Source organism: Metarhizium acridum (assembly GCF_019434415.1).
Source record: "Metarhizium acridum strain ARSEF 324 chromosome Unknown scaffold_13, whole genome shotgun sequence".
Lineage (NCBI taxonomy): Eukaryota > Fungi > Ascomycota > Sordariomycetes > Hypocreales > Clavicipitaceae > Metarhizium > Metarhizium acridum.
In genome coordinates this window covers 1,664,485-1,683,004 of record NW_027094016.1, presented here as the reverse complement: position 1 = coordinate 1,683,004, position 18,520 = coordinate 1,664,485, and the positions used below count along the sequence as shown (strand labels likewise).

At 49.4% G+C, this 18,520-nt stretch overlaps 8 protein-coding genes across 8 annotated transcripts; 2 read left to right on the top strand and 6 right to left on the bottom strand.

Moving 5' to 3' along the window:
- Window positions 1-282: 282 nt before the first annotated feature.
- Window positions 283-498, bottom strand: ATG33_2 (Autophagy- protein 33; the record flags this gene model as incomplete). Its single annotated transcript, XM_066117594.1, has 1 exon — window positions 283-498. The coding sequence occupies one exon, from the start codon at window positions 496-498 to the stop codon at window positions 283-285; it is 216 nt and encodes a 71-aa protein (XP_065977381.1).
- Window positions 499-520: 22 nt separating this feature from the next.
- Window positions 521-1,076, bottom strand: ATG33_1 (Autophagy- protein 33; the record flags this gene model as incomplete). Its single annotated transcript, XM_007811165.2, has 2 exons — window positions 521-808; window positions 1,005-1,076. The coding sequence occupies 2 exons, from the start codon at window positions 1,074-1,076 to the stop codon at window positions 521-523; spliced, it is 360 nt and encodes a 119-aa protein (XP_007809356.2).
- A 520-nt stretch (window positions 1,077-1,596) lies between these two features.
- Window positions 1,597-5,678, bottom strand: MPH1 (3'-5' DNA helicase). The gene has a single exon (XM_007811164.2). The coding sequence runs from the start codon at window positions 5,375-5,377 to the stop codon at window positions 2,165-2,167; it is 3,213 nt and encodes a 1,070-aa protein (XP_007809355.2). The 5' UTR covers window positions 5,378-5,678; the 3' UTR covers window positions 1,597-2,164.
- A 13-nt stretch (window positions 5,679-5,691) lies between these two features.
- Window positions 5,692-9,185, top strand: MEX67 (nuclear mRNA export, poly(A)+RNA binding protein). Its single transcript, XM_066117593.1, has 2 exons — window positions 5,692-8,577; window positions 8,629-9,185. Exons 1-2 carry the CDS (start codon window positions 7,123-7,125, stop codon window positions 8,668-8,670), a joined length of 1,497 nt encoding a protein of 498 aa, XP_065977380.1. The 5' UTR covers window positions 5,692-7,122; the 3' UTR covers window positions 8,671-9,185.
- Window positions 9,186-12,360: 3,175 nt separating this feature from the next.
- Window positions 12,361-12,672, bottom strand: J3458_003117 (uncharacterized protein; the record flags this gene model as incomplete). Its single annotated transcript, XM_066117592.1, has 1 exon — window positions 12,361-12,672. One exon carries the CDS (start codon window positions 12,670-12,672, stop codon window positions 12,361-12,363), a length of 312 nt encoding a protein of 103 aa, XP_065977379.1.
- A 657-nt stretch (window positions 12,673-13,329) lies between these two features.
- J3458_003116 (uncharacterized protein) lies at window positions 13,330-13,638 on the bottom strand (the record flags this gene model as incomplete). Its single annotated transcript, XM_066117591.1, has 1 exon — window positions 13,330-13,638. The coding sequence occupies one exon, from the start codon at window positions 13,636-13,638 to the stop codon at window positions 13,330-13,332; it is 309 nt and encodes a 102-aa protein (XP_065977378.1).
- A 1,223-nt stretch (window positions 13,639-14,861) lies between these two features.
- Window positions 14,862-15,191, bottom strand: J3458_003115 (uncharacterized protein; the record flags this gene model as incomplete). The annotated part of the gene is made up of 1 exon (XM_066117590.1): window positions 14,862-15,191. The coding sequence occupies one exon, from the start codon at window positions 15,189-15,191 to the stop codon at window positions 14,862-14,864; it is 330 nt and encodes a 109-aa protein (XP_065977377.1).
- Window positions 15,192-15,343: 152 nt separating this feature from the next.
- J3458_003114 (uncharacterized protein) lies at window positions 15,344-17,539 on the top strand (the record flags this gene model as incomplete). The annotated part of the gene is made up of 1 exon (XM_007811162.2): window positions 15,344-17,539. One exon carries the CDS (start codon window positions 15,344-15,346, stop codon window positions 17,537-17,539), a length of 2,196 nt encoding a protein of 731 aa, XP_007809353.2.
- Window positions 17,540-18,520: the final 981 nt, after the last annotated feature.

The window sequence follows — 18,520 nt, the reverse complement described above, 5'->3', positions numbered from 1 at the left end:
AGGATGGTGCATGGAACACAAGACTCGGCTCAATCGCTAGTTTGCTTGTAATACAATGGCTTGATTTCATGTTTCTGTTACTATTGTGATTTCCTTCATGGTGCATAGCCATTAACATGATGTTTTATTGCGGATGGGAGAAGCTCCATCATGATTAGAATCCAAATACACTTCCTCAAACTCCAAAACTTCAAATCCGTGACTGATACCAGCATTGAGCCCCATATATATTTGCATACACTCTTCTGAAAAAAAAATCAAACTCCTCCACTCATGTACGGCTCACGCCACATAAACAGTAGCTTTGGGAGCTCCGTCGCCCCAAAGTCCAACCACAGCCATGGCGAATCCAAGCGCAGCCAGACCAGTACGCGCAAAGTAGCCCCTGGAAAGTCTCTCAACCTCAACCCTCACTTCTTCCCCGTTGATATCCTCGATGTCCTCCTCACTGGCCGGTTCGCTGTGAACGTCGCCAAGGACTTCATAGCTGGCTTCCATTCTAGCGCGCGGGGACGACTTCCTAGTCTGCTGGCGCTGAGCAGGACGAGAAGCAGGTTGGGGGAGAAGACGCGGGATAACGGTCGAGACAACTGCGAGGGCGGACGTATACAGAAAGGTACGGGTGGCGAGCCCGGCGAGGCGAGAGAACGAAGGCAAGGAAGAGGGGCGCCGAGGCTAGCGATGTAAGTGTCAGGAGTGGCGTCTGCAAACTCGTGGTAAGGGAGGCGATGGCCTGCGAGGCGGATGCCGATGATGGGAGGCGCAGGAGCGCCGGGAGAGTGATGTTGGAGACGGAGTATGATACGCCCTGTGTTTGTGTTAGCAACGGTTCCGGGTGTAAGCCGAGGCGTGTGCGTCATCGAATTGGAGATGGCGATGTTGTGTGCCGGCCGCAAGTTTCAACACCTGCTGCTACCCAGAGCAAACATGTCGTGGGCCGCGCCTCGAGCACACATCACCGCCATTCCGAACGGTTTGTCAAGTGCAGGAACAGGCCAACGTACCGTCAGCAGCCCCAACGAAAACGTGCCCACGAATTTGAGGGCCGAGACGGCCTTTGCGCCAGCGCAGACCATGATGCTCGTTTGTATCGGTTGATATTTCTCAAGTCGGTCAAGGGCTCGATACAGTGGCCACAATAAAATTCCGGCAACTCAGACGAAAATGGTGACGCGTCGGAGCGGCCAAGAGGGGTTTGTTGGAGAAAGAGTGAGGAGTCAGTCGTTGGAGCTGGGGTGAGTGAGGCCACCAGGTAGTCGGGAGACAGCAGCCATTGCACAAGCCGAGCTCCAGCTGCACTAGACAGACGGTTGTCAGTGGCCTTACGTCAAAGGCGGGCAATAGAGATCCCCCTCTCATTGGCCATCCGTGATGCAGTGAACAGTTTCCACTTTTTTTCGAATTCCCGCCCCACACGAACTACCAAAAAGCTGTTCCGTGTTTTTTTTTAACCCAAGCTCATCTGCTTTGTTTCCTTTCCTCTCCAACAACCGCCTCAGGAATCGGTAAGTACACATGCCCTTACACCCAAAAAATCCGTGCCCGCATATTTCAAAAATCGATCTCAATGATGAATTCTTTGTTTTCAAACCCTCCATAATAATAGGAAGAGCCGTCTGAGACACCCCTCGGGTACAGAAAGCCTTCTTTTTTTTTCCTTGAAGGCCGGACAACCCCTTGGCTGTAACACCAACTTGAATTTTCCTACCGATGAGTTTTGATCCCGCTGCTATTCCAAACTAGCGTCTCTGTCTCTTTTTATACATCGCCATATGTATTGAGCAGGGCGCCGGGGGGGTGAGGATCCTCGTTGTTGGGCAGGTTGGTGCGGTGGGGGGAGTGGTGCTTATACAATGGGTTTCTGAAGAGATTATTGTGTTTTTCTTTTTTTAAAAAAAAGCTTACCCTTTTATTTTTGACCCAAGATTTGTCTGATAAGTGTTCAGAGCATTGAGTGCTGACATGGCTTTGAAAGGTTCCATACTACGACATCTCGAGCGGGCGGCATTCAAGTTCGAAAGCTATAATTTGATGTTGCGCTGCGCAACTCATGCCATCGTTATATAGCCCAGTAATAATACACTTTTCCATTTCGCCCGATCTCCAGTGCACCAAATTGTGTCTTTCCGTTAGTTGCCACCAACGTGAAGTGCACTTTTCAACCTTATGCTTCACTGTCACTGTCGATTACTTGTCTTCTGCCACGGGCAGGGCGTTTTGCAGCCAGGTGCTCAAGATCTGAATCTGATGCGTCCATTGAAATGACCTTCTCAAATGATTTTCTCCCAACAAGCGTGTTGACGTCGGGCATGTCGTCGCTTTCCTGTGTTGCTGAGAAGCGTGTAGGAACGTAAAACGGCTGCTTTGATTTCGCCTTGGGCGTACTTTGTGCTGACGCCGTCGTTGGTGATGTGACCTGCGATCCGACCATGCTTGATGTCGTTTGACGATCTGCCACAACAAAGTCCAAGAGATCCGCTCCATCATCTGATCCGCTACTTTCTATCAAATCACTATCCCGCTCACAATCGTCACCAAGTTCATCGCTATTGATGCCGGTTCTTTGTTTCGTTTTTCTTCCCTTTCGTTTACTCTTCGGCTTCTTGGTCCTCTTGCGAGCCCCGCCATTCATTGCCGGGGCCTCTGTATCATCTTCTAGTTCTGACGGTCCAGGGATAGAAGTTGTCGAAATCTTCCTTCTCTTGCCTCTTGAAGGCTGTGATTCTTCATGATCCGCCCCCACAGAGCGCTGGCGAGTCGATCGCTTCTTTGTTACTGAGTCAGAGGTATCGTCCTCTTCTGATTCTCCGTCAGATTCAACAAAAGGTCTCACCGCTATATCTTGAAAGCGGCTGGTATCCGTCGACCGGCATTGTCTGACGAGGCTCTCGGGCTCAGTGCCCATCTTTGCCAAGAGCTTGACAAAGCGTCGAGTGCAAGTGCCATGTTTCAGGTTTGCCACTGGCCGCAACTGCCTCTGAAAAAGGGGATATGCAGTCACACTAGGCATGTCTGTTTCTTCAACCACGCTATGATTGAAAGGTAGGTCGCGGTAAGATCTGTCGAGCTCCTTAAGCTCCTCCTCGGTCAGAACCACACTACTCAAATCCGGAATGCTCTCTAGGTCATTTAACTCTAGGTTCTGTTTAGGTCTCGATGGTTCTAGCTCTGAGCCACTTTTCATATAGTACGACAATTTTCGAAACCCAGTTTCCACCCCATCAGGCATGTGAAACTTTTTGGGTGGTTTCTTCTTTCCGGCAGCAGTGCGACGTTTCTTTGGCTCTGGTAGAGATCGGTCCTGCGTGTTTTCAATAGGTATCTCCACAAACTTCTTGGCCACCTCTGGTCTAATTTCCCGGGGAACGATTCTTGTTGACAGGTCAAATCGAAAGTTGAATCGGCTTCCTTCGCATATAAGTTTTTGCATATTCTCATAGCTGTCCTTGGATTTGGCAAATTGATCTTCCTCTTTTCCTCTCATTAGTAGCAGAACAATATTCCCTGCCCTCTTTCGTCCAGTTCGGCCCATTCTCTGCAACATCCGAATTGGCGAAGCGGATGAGTCGTAGCAAACAATAAGATCGACTTGGCCAATGTCCAGTCCTTCTTCACCGATGGAGGTGGCCACTAGTACATTGAATTCGCCCTTTCTGAACTTTTCAATAGTCTGGATCTGTTGTGCTTGTTTCATCCCTTCCCCTCGTTTTCCGTCCGCTTGTCCCACAAAGACGCTAGCCTTGAGAAGCGGTTGGTGCTTATTAAGTTGGCACACTATATCTTCTGCTGAATCCCGATACTCGCTGAATACGATCACTCGGGTAGCCGAGCCTTCTCCTTGGTCCATGAAATGGTTCAGAACGCAGTCTACCAACGCCGCAAGTTTGGGATGGCCAACAAAGCCGTCTGCTCTCAGCCATCGCGAGATGTGGTCCATCATTTTCTGAAAACTGGAATGCTCGATGAGTTGCCGCTTGTATTTCGATCCTTTTTCGCCCTTGCCTTCCTGCTCGCTTCTAAAGTCTTTCATATTATCATAAAATGGCTTAATCCCGTGAAAATTAAGTAGTTTTATCGAGTGTGCCAGACTAGTCAGCACACCAAAGATTGCCCGCATCATGAACTGGACGCCCTGATTTGCATGCCGGCCTCGAGTTGCGAACCATTCTTTCTGAGCTTGCATCAACCCATACGTAGTCATTGCCATTGGGTTTCGACCATAATATATATTCTGAGAGCCAAGTTTGTCGACAAGCGGTTTCAATGCTTCTGTGAACAGCTCGCTGACAAGGTTCATTTCATCCGATGGTTCAAGAACCATTTTTTCGACATTTCTTTGGTGGACATACTGCCTGATGTCAATCGAATCTTCTGTTCTGATTTCGCAGTGTGAAATGCCCAGGTTGTCAATAACTTCTTGGACCGTCTCAATTTTTGAGCCTGGCGTTGCGGTCAAGGCCAGAACTCGGAAACTCTTGGAGAACCTTCTAATAAGTTTTGTAACTTTTGCATATGCGTATTCGCCAACAGCACGATGGGCCTCGTCAATCACAAGAAGGGCGATGCTTTTAGGCTCCGCATACCCATGAGAGAGATCATTGAGTAGCGTTTGTGGTGTCATAAAAAATACGCGCCTCTTTTCCCACTCATCGGCTCTCAGAGCTGGCTGAATATCTCCCGTCAGCAAGGTCGTATGTGATCGCGGGATGCCGACGATGTTGTAGCAGGCGTCTATTTGTTGGGCGGCCAGAGGCTTCGTAGGGGCCACAAAAACGATCTTGGCTGATCTTGTCCATCGATAAAAGTTGAGCATGACTGTTGCGGCAATGAATGTTTTGCCCAAGCCTGTAGGCAAAGCAACGAGGGTGTTGTTAAACAGGCTGTTCTTAACAATGCTGAACTGGTAATCTCGAATCGCGCCTAGATTTGTTGGGTAGACCCACGTTTCCATTTCCTTCCTATCTAATTCGTGATGACTCGGCTCCTCGTGAGGCATGTCTGCTCGAAAGACTCTCTGTATGGGAGCTTGAGTATGGAAAGGCGCATCTTCACGAACCTCCGTCCCCCATAACGTCCTTTGCCGAAAGTTTCCCGAAGCAGTCCTAGTCAGACCGTTTTGCACTCTAGGTCCATTTGAGGCATTCCAAGATGCTGATTTTTTTGGCTCGGGTGAGGAGAAAGCATCTGAGGGTAAATCTTCGAGCTCTTGTGTCGCAGCTGCTAGAGAATTCGATTTCGTCCAGGTCTTATTTTCGAACTGCACATCATTTGATGACGGTTGCGGGACAGGCCGGGTTCTATTGGATGAAGATACCTGATCCAATACCTCAAGGAAATCCTCGTCGACAAAATCCTCCCCAAACTCATCATCATCCATGTTTGACGGGATCGACCAGTCAGGCCACTGTTGGACTTTTTGACACCTCTTTGTCACACAAAATACCTCTGTATGGATTGTATCTTACCTGTAGCCCACCGTACAGAAGCTCTATGCATACAGCCTCGTGTGAGTCGGTGGTTGTCACGTCAAGCGCCAGCTTGGCCATGTACGCGTTCTAGATATTGCTGCATGATGCGACACGCGAAATGAGAACCATATCACGTGATATCATTAGCCCTCTAAAAAAAAGTGGTCGCCTTATCCACCCATGGTTATGCCAAAAAATGAACAAACCTCGAACAGGCTCCATTCTTTAATTCGACGCTCATATAAGGCACTCGTTCAGGCACGGACCGGCGTCATTGTTTGAACATCAAAAGGAGAATCACTATAAACTGCTCATTCGCAGCTTACTCCGTACATCACGTTGACTGGGGCTGGTGCCTGGGATGCCTGGTCTCTTTGACACAGAAAAGTGGGCCTCGAATGGACGTCAGTCACCAGGCTTTCACGCGGACCCATGTGCGAAGCTGGTTCATTTCTTCTTCACAACATCGTCTCTACAAACTTAGTGACCAGTCGCTCGCAATACCCAGCGCAAGTTCAGTCCATGTTTCTAAGTAAAACAGCGTTGACTTGCAGGCCGGCATTTCGGTATATAAGCGCTCATTGTAGCTAGCGACACGCTCAGCCACCCGAGCAACTTCTCTCACATCACTGCTTGGTTTGATGCGCGCCGTCTCGTCTGTCTTTGAGGCACTGCTCTTTTTGTTTACTCCCTTTCTTCTACCCATTGATACTTCTTCGATTCATCGGTGGCTATACTTCCAACAGAAGTGCTTACGCGGCTATTAAAGAACCCTTCTCTACCAACACAAACAACAGCTATAAACATCAAGCCCCCCGGCCGTCGAATCGCGCGTTCACCTTTCCTGAGGTAACTAAGACGAAACTACAAAAACTACCTAGCCAGCTGCTTTTCAAAGTAACAACAAGTCCCCAGCGCTGAGTTCTATCACTTATCCCGTTTCTTGGCCTTCCGCACGACTCCTCAATATGGCTCCCCGAGGTCCTCGAGCAGATGCCGCCCAGCGAGCAAATCGAGGTGCCACAAACAGAACCAAGGCTACAACTAAGGGAGGCATACAAAAGAGGAGGGTCGGTGTAACAAGGACCGACGTGGATGGCGATCTCGACATGGACAGCGTCGGTAAACAAGCTGCAAGAGGTCCGGGAACCGAAACGAAGGTTTCAAAAGCAAAAACAGCGAAAGCCGCCCCGGGAAAGCCGACTCGAGGCACCTCGGCAGCAGCTAAATCATCTTTGAAGCATCTAGAAGGGAAAAATTCCAAACTTTCTGCAGCCAGCTCAGGGCGGGCTACCCGAGCGAGGGGCAATGGAGCCGACTTGCACTTCCTCCGCGTGCATGGATTAAAACAGAGCAAAGCAGCAAGCAACCCGGACGGCGGACTTAGTGATCTATTGATCTTCTTGGAGAGAAAAGCGTCTTCATTCACTACGGGAGGTCAAACACCACATATTGACATAAAAGAGGTATGTCGGCCATGAACGCAAGATGCAGGGCGCCATCGTCTAGGCAGAAGTCGCAATGCTTGCGCACTGACGGCTTCGATACGGCTATCTTCGTTAAGACACATTGCTCAGACGAAGAGATGTTTCATCCGGCCCCGGTTATGAAATTTCCAGTTTTATAGTTACTCGCTAACAACAAACAGACTCACATGGTTGGAGATTATGTCTTTATTGGTGCTGCGAAGGAGGATGCGGACGAGATCCTTAAACTCAACACTTTCACATTCGCCGGCGCACAACTGGAAATTGTCGAATCGACCGAGGATTTGCCAGGCCAAAGTAAAGTAACAAGATCCAAAGAGGGCCAAGAACTTGCAGCCAAATTTCAGTCCATTTTGAGTCAACGGTATATTAGCGCAAACAAGTTATTGAAACTTGATGCACTTGCTTCTGACGCCGAACTTGTCACAATGGGCATGTTTCAGAACCCGGATTTAGCACAAAGATCATTCAAGGGTCTTATGGTCATTTGTGATGAGCTATTCAAGACGGAAGATGAGAAGAAGGAAGCTATTGAGAGCATCAGTCTTGCGAACAACAGTATCAATGACGTTTCTGAGGTTGACTCGGTAGCAACGACATTTCCGTATTTGAAGAACCTGGATATGAGTGGGAATCAGATCGCCAACATGGCGGCCCTGGAAAGGTGGAAAGGCAAATTCAAGTCACTAGTAACGCTCTACATGACAGGCAATCCTATCGATACTACCGATCCGAACTACAAAACAACACTATTACAGTGGTTCCCAAATCTGCAGGATATCAACGGTGTGCAGGTCCGCACCGCCGAGGAAATTGCTGAACAAGAAGCTGCATCAAGGCCAAAGCCTATCCCACAAAGTGGCCCGGACTTCCGCGATGTGAACGGCATTGGCGAGAAGTTTCTTCTGGAATTCTTCGCCGCCTACGACAATGACCGACAAGGCTTGGCGTCTAGACTGTACGATGATCAGAGCCAATTTTCGTTGGCCATTGACACACAGTCCGTTAGGGACAAGGACGCCCCCGCTCCGATGGGATGGGGTTCATACATCAAGGTGTCTCGAAACCTGATGAAGATTACATATCAAAATGCCAGAGTTCAACGACTTTTCAAAGGTGCCAACGTCATCTACGAGTTGTGGAAAGGTCTCCCACCAACGAAACATCCCAACATCAAGGACGACCTGAGCAAATGGATCATGGACTGCCACCCACTACCCGCTCTTGCTGACCCTACAGGCCAAAACCCAATGGGCGTGGACGGTCTGATCATAGCGGTACATGGAGAGTTTGAAGAATATGACGAGAAGACAAACGTTGTTGGGAAGCGAAGCTTTTCACGTTCCTTTGTTCTCGGTCCTGGTCGGCCTGACAAGGGCCCTATTCGAGTCGTCAGTGATATGCTTGCCCTCAGAGCGTTTAATGCGCTACCAAACGTCTTTCTTGCGCCGAATCAGGCTCCTGGTGGTAGCAATAACAACACCAACACCAACAGCCAACATCAGGCCATGATTGCTGAACTATGCAAACAGACTGGCATGGTACCGCAGTATTCGGAAATGTGTCTGGCCCAGGTTGGGTGGGACTTTGATAAGGCATTGGTGATATTCAACGAGAAAAAGGTACGTGCTATTGTACTGTGACGCACTTGTACAGAGTCTAATCATTTGCAGGCGGAACTACCATCAGAGGCATTCGCTGTACCACCTCAGTAAGTTAGCGTGGGACAGGTACCATTACAAAACACCATATATCACAAAGACGACCTGTGACCAGTTCACGTCGAATTAGGGGCTATCAGGAGCGAGGAAGCACCAAAGCATTGCTTGGCGTCATTGAGCGGCGGAAAGAAAAATGAAGAAAGGGGGGACTATTGGGTTTATTTGACATCATGTTTTCTTTGAGTTTGGACGGGCTAGCAGAGGCGTGAAAGTGGCTTTTCCTTCTGTGCTGGTGCCAGAATGATGACTGTATGAATAGATTTTTGATGGCTCGTCAGAAAGATTCAATGGACATGCTTGACGGCCAATGAAGTCATGGGCAGATTGAAGATGTTGCAGTGAAATTGCACGCGCCAGGGAGGATATATGCCACAAGACTGGATGCGACGCAAATTGCAGGCTGGAAACTGGGGATTTCAGTTGGGAGGTGCAGGTGTAGGGTAGTATTGGACCGGGACAGCATCATCAACTAGGCTGTAGTGTAGGATGGAACCGGGATAGAGAGGAACAAAGGCAATCATCACCAAATCATCGACTGACCCGTATATGGCATGTAACTACTCCGTACCTAGGTACCTAGCACCTAGGTGGCAGTGAAACTCCTCGGCACATAGTTATCCAAGTCGCTCGTGTGCGGAGTGCCCATGGGTCCCAAAAAAAAAAAAAAAAAAAAAAAAAGGGTCGAGCACACTCTTTTTTGTCTTGGGCGCCAACGACGACGTGTGACATCAATTCATCCGTGCGTCTGCCTCCAACCACGATGTGTTGCTTGTAGGGAGTCGCCTGGGAAGGGGGAAAGAAGATGAGAAGCACCTTCCTTGCCACGCACGATAAGCACGGTAGTACGGAGCACGCAAGTTAGCTTACGAGGCGCAGCCAATCAACCAGCGCTGTGTATGGGCACCATGGTAGGTGGTGGGAAGCCGCGCGCGTAGTCATAGGGTGGGTGATGTGACTGGACACATTCGTCACTTTGTGTTTGGGCTCTTTGCTGGCCCAGGAAGGTGTCGGCGTGCCGCTGCAGGGCTGTTCGGATACGTTCACTGGTGGCTACGGTGACACCACTCATGCAGTTTTTTGGGACACGCAGGGCGAAGTTCAGAGTCTCCCTTGATGTGGGTGTTGTGATTCAATGATTCACTTGGGCGGGCCTTTTCTTTTTCTTTTTTTTTTTTCCGGTCAGTAAACTAGGACTATTTTGTGTTCAAAATGCCGAATTCGAAAAGAAAAAAAAACGAAAGTAGGAAGACTATTGTTTTTGGTCTTGGTGATGGTTCTTGTCCACCAGAGGCAGAATCGCTCGGGTGCATATGAGCACCTACCTCAAGTACCTAGTAGGTGCCTTACCTGCGACAATGGAGTGAGTGCAAATGAAGTATAGTTTGGGTTAGCAGAACTTTATATAGCTGCAAAAAGGGTCCATGGAGAAGCAGCCTGACCTGAATCTGCGTCGCGGTGGCTGCCATCAGGCGATAACCGGGCCCAATGGCCGGGGTAGGACTTTTGCCATGAAGGGTACCGAGGTACATACCTCGCACGTGGCTCGCAAATACCCGGTACCTTGATGCTCACAGTTACTTGTTAACACCACGTTGTAGTTGTGGGCAGCTCTGCTGGCCGGTCCCAGAGATCGACTTCTTTGGGCCAAACCCACACCAGGTACGTTGTCGTCGATGCATGAATTGGGAGAATAGCCCACATCCCCGAGCTATGGGTTGACTTCGAGGTGAATACGACGCATATTCCGCAACAGGACGTGTGCCCCTCAGCGTCGTCTTTGACCTCCAGGTTGCTCGTTCCCAAGAGAAACGTGCGCGACGCATGGTGGGCACTAGCCGTTCTTAAAAAGAAAAAAAAAAAAAAAAGTCAGTAGGTTCAGGAGCCCAACTGCAGCCACAAGAAACAGAAATAGTCGATGCCGATAAGAGAGGGCACAGGAAAAAAGTTAACATTCAAACAGAAAGAGCCCATGTCATTTTTTAATTTGTTTGATTCCGTGGAGGCCAAGTCTGCCACGCGCTACCATCTTCAGACGACGTCCCTCAAGGAACATGACCAGACGACGACGATCTCGGGAATGGGGAACAGACGGACGCAAAGTTTCAATGTTAGTACCAGAGCATGGAGAAGCACCTGAAGCAGGCCATTGATGGATCCTCGTCGGCTATAGCGCCGTACCGATATTCCAGACGTCCCTGGGCTAGGTTCCCTGGTCCTCTGGCTAGCCGCTAGGATCAATTCTTGCTGCGGCGGCGGCGTGGCTTCTGGGTTGTGAGTTTTCTGTGACTTTTCGCAAATTAAAGGAAAAAGGAAAAAAAATTCATAATTACAAGAGACGACTGCCTAGGGAAATACCGTCCGATTGCACCATGTAGATACATAGAGTCATCTTTCATCTGACCATGTCTAGTTGCTTGAAGCCCCTGCTCATCTCTTCTGGCCTCTTATCCCAAGCGGACCGGATTCAAGAGGAACCAGAAACACGAAGAGACCCGTTTCGTGTCCACCTGGATTGCTCTACTCCGTACAATACATACAGAACAACTTACACCCTACGGAGCGCTCGGTAAATCGGATACAGGGTATGAAGTACTATTGTACAGAGTACTCGGTATACTGCGTAGCCTTCAGGCCAAGCTTTTGTCTTTGTCAGTTGATGCCAAATATTCATGTCGTGGCCCCCTGTTACCACCACTGCGGCTTGCACGCGTGGCATCAAGTCGGACGTGGTCATGGCAGTTTTGGACCACGTATTGCTTGCTGTATCGTACGGGGTACATACCTAGGTATAGTAAATGCACAGCACAGCTTCAAAGCAATTGAGCAGTCGAGCAGACAGGCAGTGCATGCTATTAATACATGGTACTGCATGTAGTAGCTGATTATATATCGTGCATCCGACTTGGCCGACTCCCAAGCTTCCACGCAATGGACGTACGGACAGAGAACGGACCAACATAATGTCTGGTGATGAAAATGGCCTTGACCCCAGGCGGCCCATGGCCGGTTAGCGTGTTTCAGCATGTGTGCATTACAGGACGCCAGACCAGACCGGGGGAGGCTCGATCCACCGTTGTGAAATCCCTGCTCGAAGCCAAGCCAGTCCAAATGTTGGTTGGCTGATGATCATCGGGTCTGGTGTCTTTAATTCCAGAGAGTTGCTGGTCGGAAGTAAATTGCTTCAATGTTGCCAGATGCCCTCCGAGACGCTAGCTTGCATCTGCCATGACGACACACCGCACCATCACAATCTCTTTCCGCCGTCGTAGCTCTAATACGGAGTACGGACGTCGCCAACATTCTCATGCCCTAGATTGAAAGACTGGCCGTTCCGACATCTGGATGCCCTGTTCCAAGATGCACTGTATGTACTCCGTACAAGTTGGGCTACAGGGCACATACCGGGCACCCTATGTACTGCATCCCGCATGTATGTTGTTATGTGTGCTCCGTATTATGGAATCCTCTTCCTTTTTTTCCATGGAAGCATCGTTTGAACCAGGACTAGCGTGCGGGGTACCTGTTCGTCATGGACATTTTGCTCCTCTTCTCTGCATGCTGCTGTACTTGACATCTTTTCTCATCGCGTCTTCATTGCATACCATCTTGACACTTTGAGACATTGTAATATTCATGCCAGCTACTCCGTCGGTTGCCACGTTGACCACCTACCCGGTGCCATATTCATGCCCAGTCGTCCCATGGCGGCCTTGGAGGTGTGGCAGCACTGCCTTGAAATAGGCCAATTTCTGCCGCATACAATACCATTTGACGCTCCCATTTGCCCTCAGCTTTTAGTAAGAGTCCATGATTGATGTGTATAGATATGGAGTTGATGGTTTGAAAACAGTATTTGCAGTGCCGAGGGCTTTCACCGAGACCGCTTTGGAGTTGTTCATTACCCACCAAGTTGTGTATTTTTCCAGCATGGAGTAAGACAGACATATTCATCAGGATGGAATTTGAAGATCGTGCCCTGTGGCTAGGACTTTTCATAAAAGTATACCATAAATAGTTTCGAAAAAGTAGTAAAGTAAAGAAATCGTAACACTAAAAAAAAAGAAAAAGAAAAAGAAAAACCTAAAGGAAATGGAACATGCGGATGCGTGAGTTGAATGGCTCAAGTTCCATTGGACGCTGGACGCTATCTGCTACTCAGACACTGATTTAGATGCAGTGAGTAAGTTAATAGCTCTTTTGCGGCGGAGCCTCTGGAGAGACGTCGGATAATGTTTGCTTTGTTCGTAACACGCTCTGGTGTTTTTTTTTTTTTTTTTTTTTTTTTTTTTTTTTAATTTTTTTTAATTAAGATGGAATTTCTTTTTTTTTTTGGTGATTCTTTCCGTCCAGCCATCTATTTCATAGCTCAACGATGTCATCCTGCAGACGATTGAGCGAAGCAACCCTGCATCATAACGCTTCCCTACAGCTCAAAAGCCCAGCGTCTCATGGCCCGGAGAGTTGTCTGCGCATGTTGATAGGCCCGCTGGCGTGAATGTCTGAACCCCTTTTCCCGATTTCCAGCATCCTAACGCCAACTTGTAGTAGGTGGCGGGGATTGACAGGTAGGGGTAGTGATATCCAGCCACCAGAGTAAGCCACCCGCAGGACCAACACAAATAACAGTCGATCAGGGCAGGCATGTATCGAGAGCTAAAAGAATACGATTCTATTGTTCGATGAAGCTACTGGAATGCTGGGTAACGTGTCGCGATGTGGGACCTGCACCAGGAGGCTCGGCGGTGGGTTGCGCCCATAATGGAACTTTGCATACGCGTCTTGATTGGCCTCACCTGGATGAGGTTCCTCCAGGGGGGAACGGGGCCCCAACACCGCCTTGGTCGAGAGGATGACAGGTCGTCGCGAGATGCTCAGTGGTGAAGGGAGGGCGGAAGGCTGGAGTGAATGTGCTGCGAGGACGAGGGCGTTGGTTTGGTCAACCACTTCATAGCCAGGCAACATTGAAAGATGTCGGTGCTCCTCCCTTCTGTTATGTATTTTTGCGCGATGGGGTCAAAAGTCCGCCGATGGCCCTTGCTTGTGACCGAAGGGAGCCTACCGAGTCCCTACAGAGAGAGTATTCCCTAGAGAGAGATCACGGTGATAGTACTCCGTACTGTAGCTCCTACCTGGATTTTCGCTGTCGTTGTTCTGAGGCAGACTGTGCGCAAATGCAAAATCCCACACTCTCATTCGTCGTGCTGTCTGGTCCCATATGGGGAAAGATTGCATCTACTGATGTTCACCGGTCTGGTGGTGGACTGCGAGTTCGTGGATGGCATGTCTCGTCCCGTATGTTTGATGCCATGATTGTCTAGTGCTACCGAGACTGTGTGCCCAGGTACTGGTGTAACAAAGGCGGCCCGGCCAATTGGTGAGGGAGCGATTCGGCGGCGACAGTCAGTCAATGCACTCTGAGGTGATGATGGGATCAATTCGGGATGTGCAAGGGCCAGGGCCAAGGCCAGGCAGGGCCAAGTCGTCGTTGGCTCGACCCCGGTGCTAGCTATCGAAGAGCCCGGGCGCCGTTGTGGACGCTGTGTGGGCGCTCTCCGGTGGACCCAGCGCCGGGAACATTCAACTGGCCAATACGTCAACGTGCAACTACTAGGTAGCTAGTACGGAGTAGTTACCTAAGAACCCAAGGTAGGTAGCATCACCGGTGCTCGCGCAGCTGCCCCTGGTCAACTCTTGAGGTGTGCCCCTGGTGCCTGTGCCCGTACCTGCACCGGCACCAGACCTGCACCACCTCCAGTGTCAGTTGCAGCACCGCATCGTTGACCTAGTAGGAGCCGTTCCTCTCCTGGCTGTCTGGTTCGTTCCTGGCCCATGTTCTGCTCTGGTCTGATTTCCTCGCCCTCCCCCCACGTCTCAACCTGTCCCATTCTATTTGCCCATCCCATGTTCCATCTCCTGATCCTGTCGACTTTCGTCTTCCCACCGTCACACTCTCTCCTCTTCCTGAAGCTCCTTTCCGTTCCTTTCTCCAAACGCCTTGCAGCTGGTCTTGTTGCTGCCCTACCTTGAACTTCGCCTTACCTTTATAGTTTCTTCCGTGTGCCGTTGACCAGCAGCCCTGCGCTTGCTTCTTTTCCATATCGCTTCGTCGCCTTGGAGGTTTCAGGCATTTCCGACCTCCGGCTGAAATCGAGCTGCTCATCATTTTCTTTTTTCTTTTTTTTTTCTCATGCTCTCGACGAATTTTGGAACTTGCTGGCAATATCGACGTCTGGACGACGCAACACGATAACGAATACCGTTTTTGGCTGAACTGACTGAAACCCGCGTCGACTCTCAACCGGAATAACTCGAATCTCCAGTGCCTTGCGCTCCGTAATTTCCTGATCCGCTCGTGTTCTCGCTGCATGAGGGACCGTACCTGTCGAGAGCAACCGCATCCGTTGCAAATCGCCCATTTGCACAATAACTAGGGCTTGGAAACGCCCTAATTCCGCGTCTTCCCATAACCGCCCTGGTTCGAACTGCCAACAGCAGAGCAGGCTTCTCGCACGCATTTTTTGTGGACTTCAAGCCAATTGATTGTGCTGGCTTCACTGTCGTCATGTTATGAACAAGTTCAAGTGAGAAGTTAAAGTCGTGTGATTTGGCACTAGGCAATTTGCCCATTCTTTGCGAGCTCCGTCTGCCTTCAAGGAACATTGCAAACATGCCTGCCCCTGAACCTCCCAAGTCCTTAGACAATTCGTGCACTGTCGTTTACAATGACACGCTTTACTCCTACTCACCCGAAGGTTTCATGTCAATTCGCCTCGAGGATGGCGCGAAATGGAATATCCTTGACTCTGGTGTGAAAGTCACGGGTGCAAGGTGCGTCGGCAGCGCCAGACCGAAAAACATTGATCCAGCTTTCTTCGTGGTTGGTGGCCAGGCAGACTCTGAGAGCTATCCTGGTTTACAAAAGTATACATATTCGACTGGAAAATGGTCCACAGTTCAACCTACCAATATGGTCACAAAGCACAGGCAATGGCATTCATCAACTTACATCGAAGCAACCGACACAATTCTGGTATTTGGTGGGAACCAAGATGGAAAGAGTGGCCCGTCAGCAGACACCTTTATAATACAGGCTTCAGAGCCATATACTGTCACCATACCTCCTACTGCGGCTGTGCCATCTAATCAGCCCCCAGCCAGCCTGCGCCCGATTCTCACCTCGGCAACCGATGCAGACGTGATTCTGGTAGGAGGCGGTGACAATCCTGACAATACAAAGGTGTACTGGTTTAGTGTGGGAGGTAATTGGCGATATACTGACTGCAGTCTAGCTGAGCCTATCAAGAAGGATACCAGCTCAATACAGGGGACAGTCGTCACAGGGCAGGATGGGTCGAAGAACTTAATGTTGTTTGATCTAAGCCAATCACCAAACCAGGTCTCCCGTGTGGTTATACTGGATGGCAATGGAACGTCCTTGTCTAACTCGCCTGTCATAACCTCTCGCGATGTCGACGAGGACAAGCGTGATCTGACGCTAGCTAATTGGCCAAAGTATAACTCTTCTTTGGCGCCGAAGGAAACGAGAGAAAACTATGCACTGGCACGAGGCCCCAATGGTATGCTTGTCTTTTCTGGAGGCAACCCCAACGACCCCATCGCATTATTTGATACCACGAGAAATAGTTGGATGAATGCCACTACCTTCTTTGACAGCACACAAAAGGTTCTCTCGGGCACTTCTACCACGTCTTCAGCAACCTCGACCTCTACATTATTTACGTCAACTTCATCAAGTTCTGTCGCAGCTGCCACCTCTACCACAGCAGCAGCTTTGCCCCCGTTATCCGACACCACGGATGATTCCGGTCTAAGCTCAAATGCTATTCTTGGTATCACGCTGGGTTCTATTGCGGGATTCCTTGCGGTTCTAGGTCTTATTCTGCTGTTGCTTCGGCGTCGCAGGAAACAGCTTGACCACACGGAAGCAGGGAGACCGAGCCACACTCCATCTGAAGAGAAGGACATGTTTGCCTTCAACAAGAGCCCATTCTCCCCACCCGGCCATTTCAAGGGACACCGGCCACAAGCGTCGGCAGAATCTTATTCCTCTGTTGCTATTCTCATGGGGCGAATGAATAAGGAGAAATCTGGACTGAGCAGGAAGCCAAGCAACGACACGGCACGTAGCTCTGTGAGCTCCTTGCATAAACAACTTAAGAGTAAAATCAGCAAACCTATCCCTCAGAACATGGCACATCCATCTCTGCAAATTTATGAAGAGCGTGGTGTAGCATTTGCCCCTCCTGTGGCAGAACCTCGTCCTCGAAATGGCCCGATGGAAGCTAATGATAGTACACGTCGAAGTTCTGGTTGGAATCGATATTGGTCTGGTGGCAGTGCCCTACAAATCCTCGGGTTTGGCAGCGGCAAGAGGAACACCATGACTTCCGAACAAAGCTCTCGGTACTCAGATGTTACGAAGAACCCTCGCATCACGCAAGACTCGGCAACGGTTCCGCCGCTGAACTTCGAAGGACGACCAGCCGTCAACAGTGTTAATTCTGGCAGTCCAGTAGTTGCACAGTATACCAGCAAAATGCCTTTCACTGAGGGTATGTCAGGAACAATTGAGCGACCTGTGTCACCAGTATCCTCAGGGTACTCCAGCGGCATTCCCGAGAGTATTAATGAAATATGGGATCCCATGGAAGCTAGCACACCATGGGGGGCCAATCGCGCCCCGAGCAGTGCATATGGACCTAGCACGTATACGACATCTGAAGCTCCCCGTGATCCTCCGGTTGTGCAGCCTCCTTCGGGAGTCAGCAAGCAGCCGCAACTCGCTATGGCATCAACGTCTGATATGAGCTGGCTGAACCTTGGAGACCAATCACGGGTTTGATAGAGCAAATAATTCCTCCATGAAAAGGGAGATCTGATGACGCGTCTCTCTTGAGACGCATTTTCACGACCCAGTGGTGTAATAACCAGCGACATGTTTGGCGTGGTACCACGCTTGCATTTGAAGCAGACACTGTTTTTTTGGCAAGTCGAAGTAGGGCAAAAAAGTACAGGGCTCTTTTCTCAAAACAATTTCTCACATTTCTCCATCTTGTTCATCTTCGACTGGATCACTGGAGCCTACAGTCTCTGAGAAGACTCCAAGGCCTGGTGTCAACTCAGCACAAAGCATGACCTGGCGTCGACATCTCTTGAGTTTGGACATATTTCGGATTACACTCGATTGCGCGTTTTTTTTTTCTCTGCATCCTAGACCACAGCCAATCATTGGCGTTTCTTTCTCTTATTTCCATATTTTGGCGTCATTCGTTAAGATACCACCGCTACCCCCCTTGTCGCATGTAATTCGTTGAAATGAGGAGGAACAAGGCTCCCTGGAATATAGGAGGATTGGCAGAGAGACGCGAAATAAGACTACTTGCCGCGAGACAATGGGCAACCAGTCTTTGTATGTATACTCCGGCAGGCAGTTCTGCAAATATGTAGCTAGCTACAAAACACGTGCATGACACTAGTCTGATATTCGGCCTTGTGAAGTCTCGATCTTATGTGTATATGTGCTATGAAGTGAGTGATGTTTGTTAAGATAATTGGCAACGCTACACTGGGAAATGTTGTCACTTGGAAAACTGCTGTAGCTCTACCTTATCCATATGATAAACTTGGTACAATAGAAAATAACACGGGCAAAACACCCTATGTTTTGGTGAGTCAAGTTGACAAATGAAATGTTTCTTTTAATTTCTCTGGAACAATTTCCCCAACTTCCCCCAAAATCGCGCATACATGACAATGTATTTTCTCAGTTTCTACAGCGACGCTTCACAACGCGGGGATATTCTATTAGGTAGGTGAATTATCT

What these genes read in the sequence shown, in the direction of transcription:
- MEX67 (XM_066117593.1), top strand. Translation starts at nt 7,123, where the DNA reads ATGGTTGGAGATTATGTCTTTATTGGTGCTGCGAAGGAGGATGCGGAC. An exon ending in TGATATTCAACGAGAAAAAG is followed by an intron (nt 8,578 to 8,628) that starts GTACGTGCTATT and finishes AATCATTTGCAG; the next exon opens with GCGGAACTACCATCAGAGGC.
- MPH1 (XM_007811164.2), bottom strand. Translation starts at nt 5,377, where the DNA reads ATGGATGATGATGAGTTTGGGGAGGATTTTGTCGACGAGGATTTCCTT.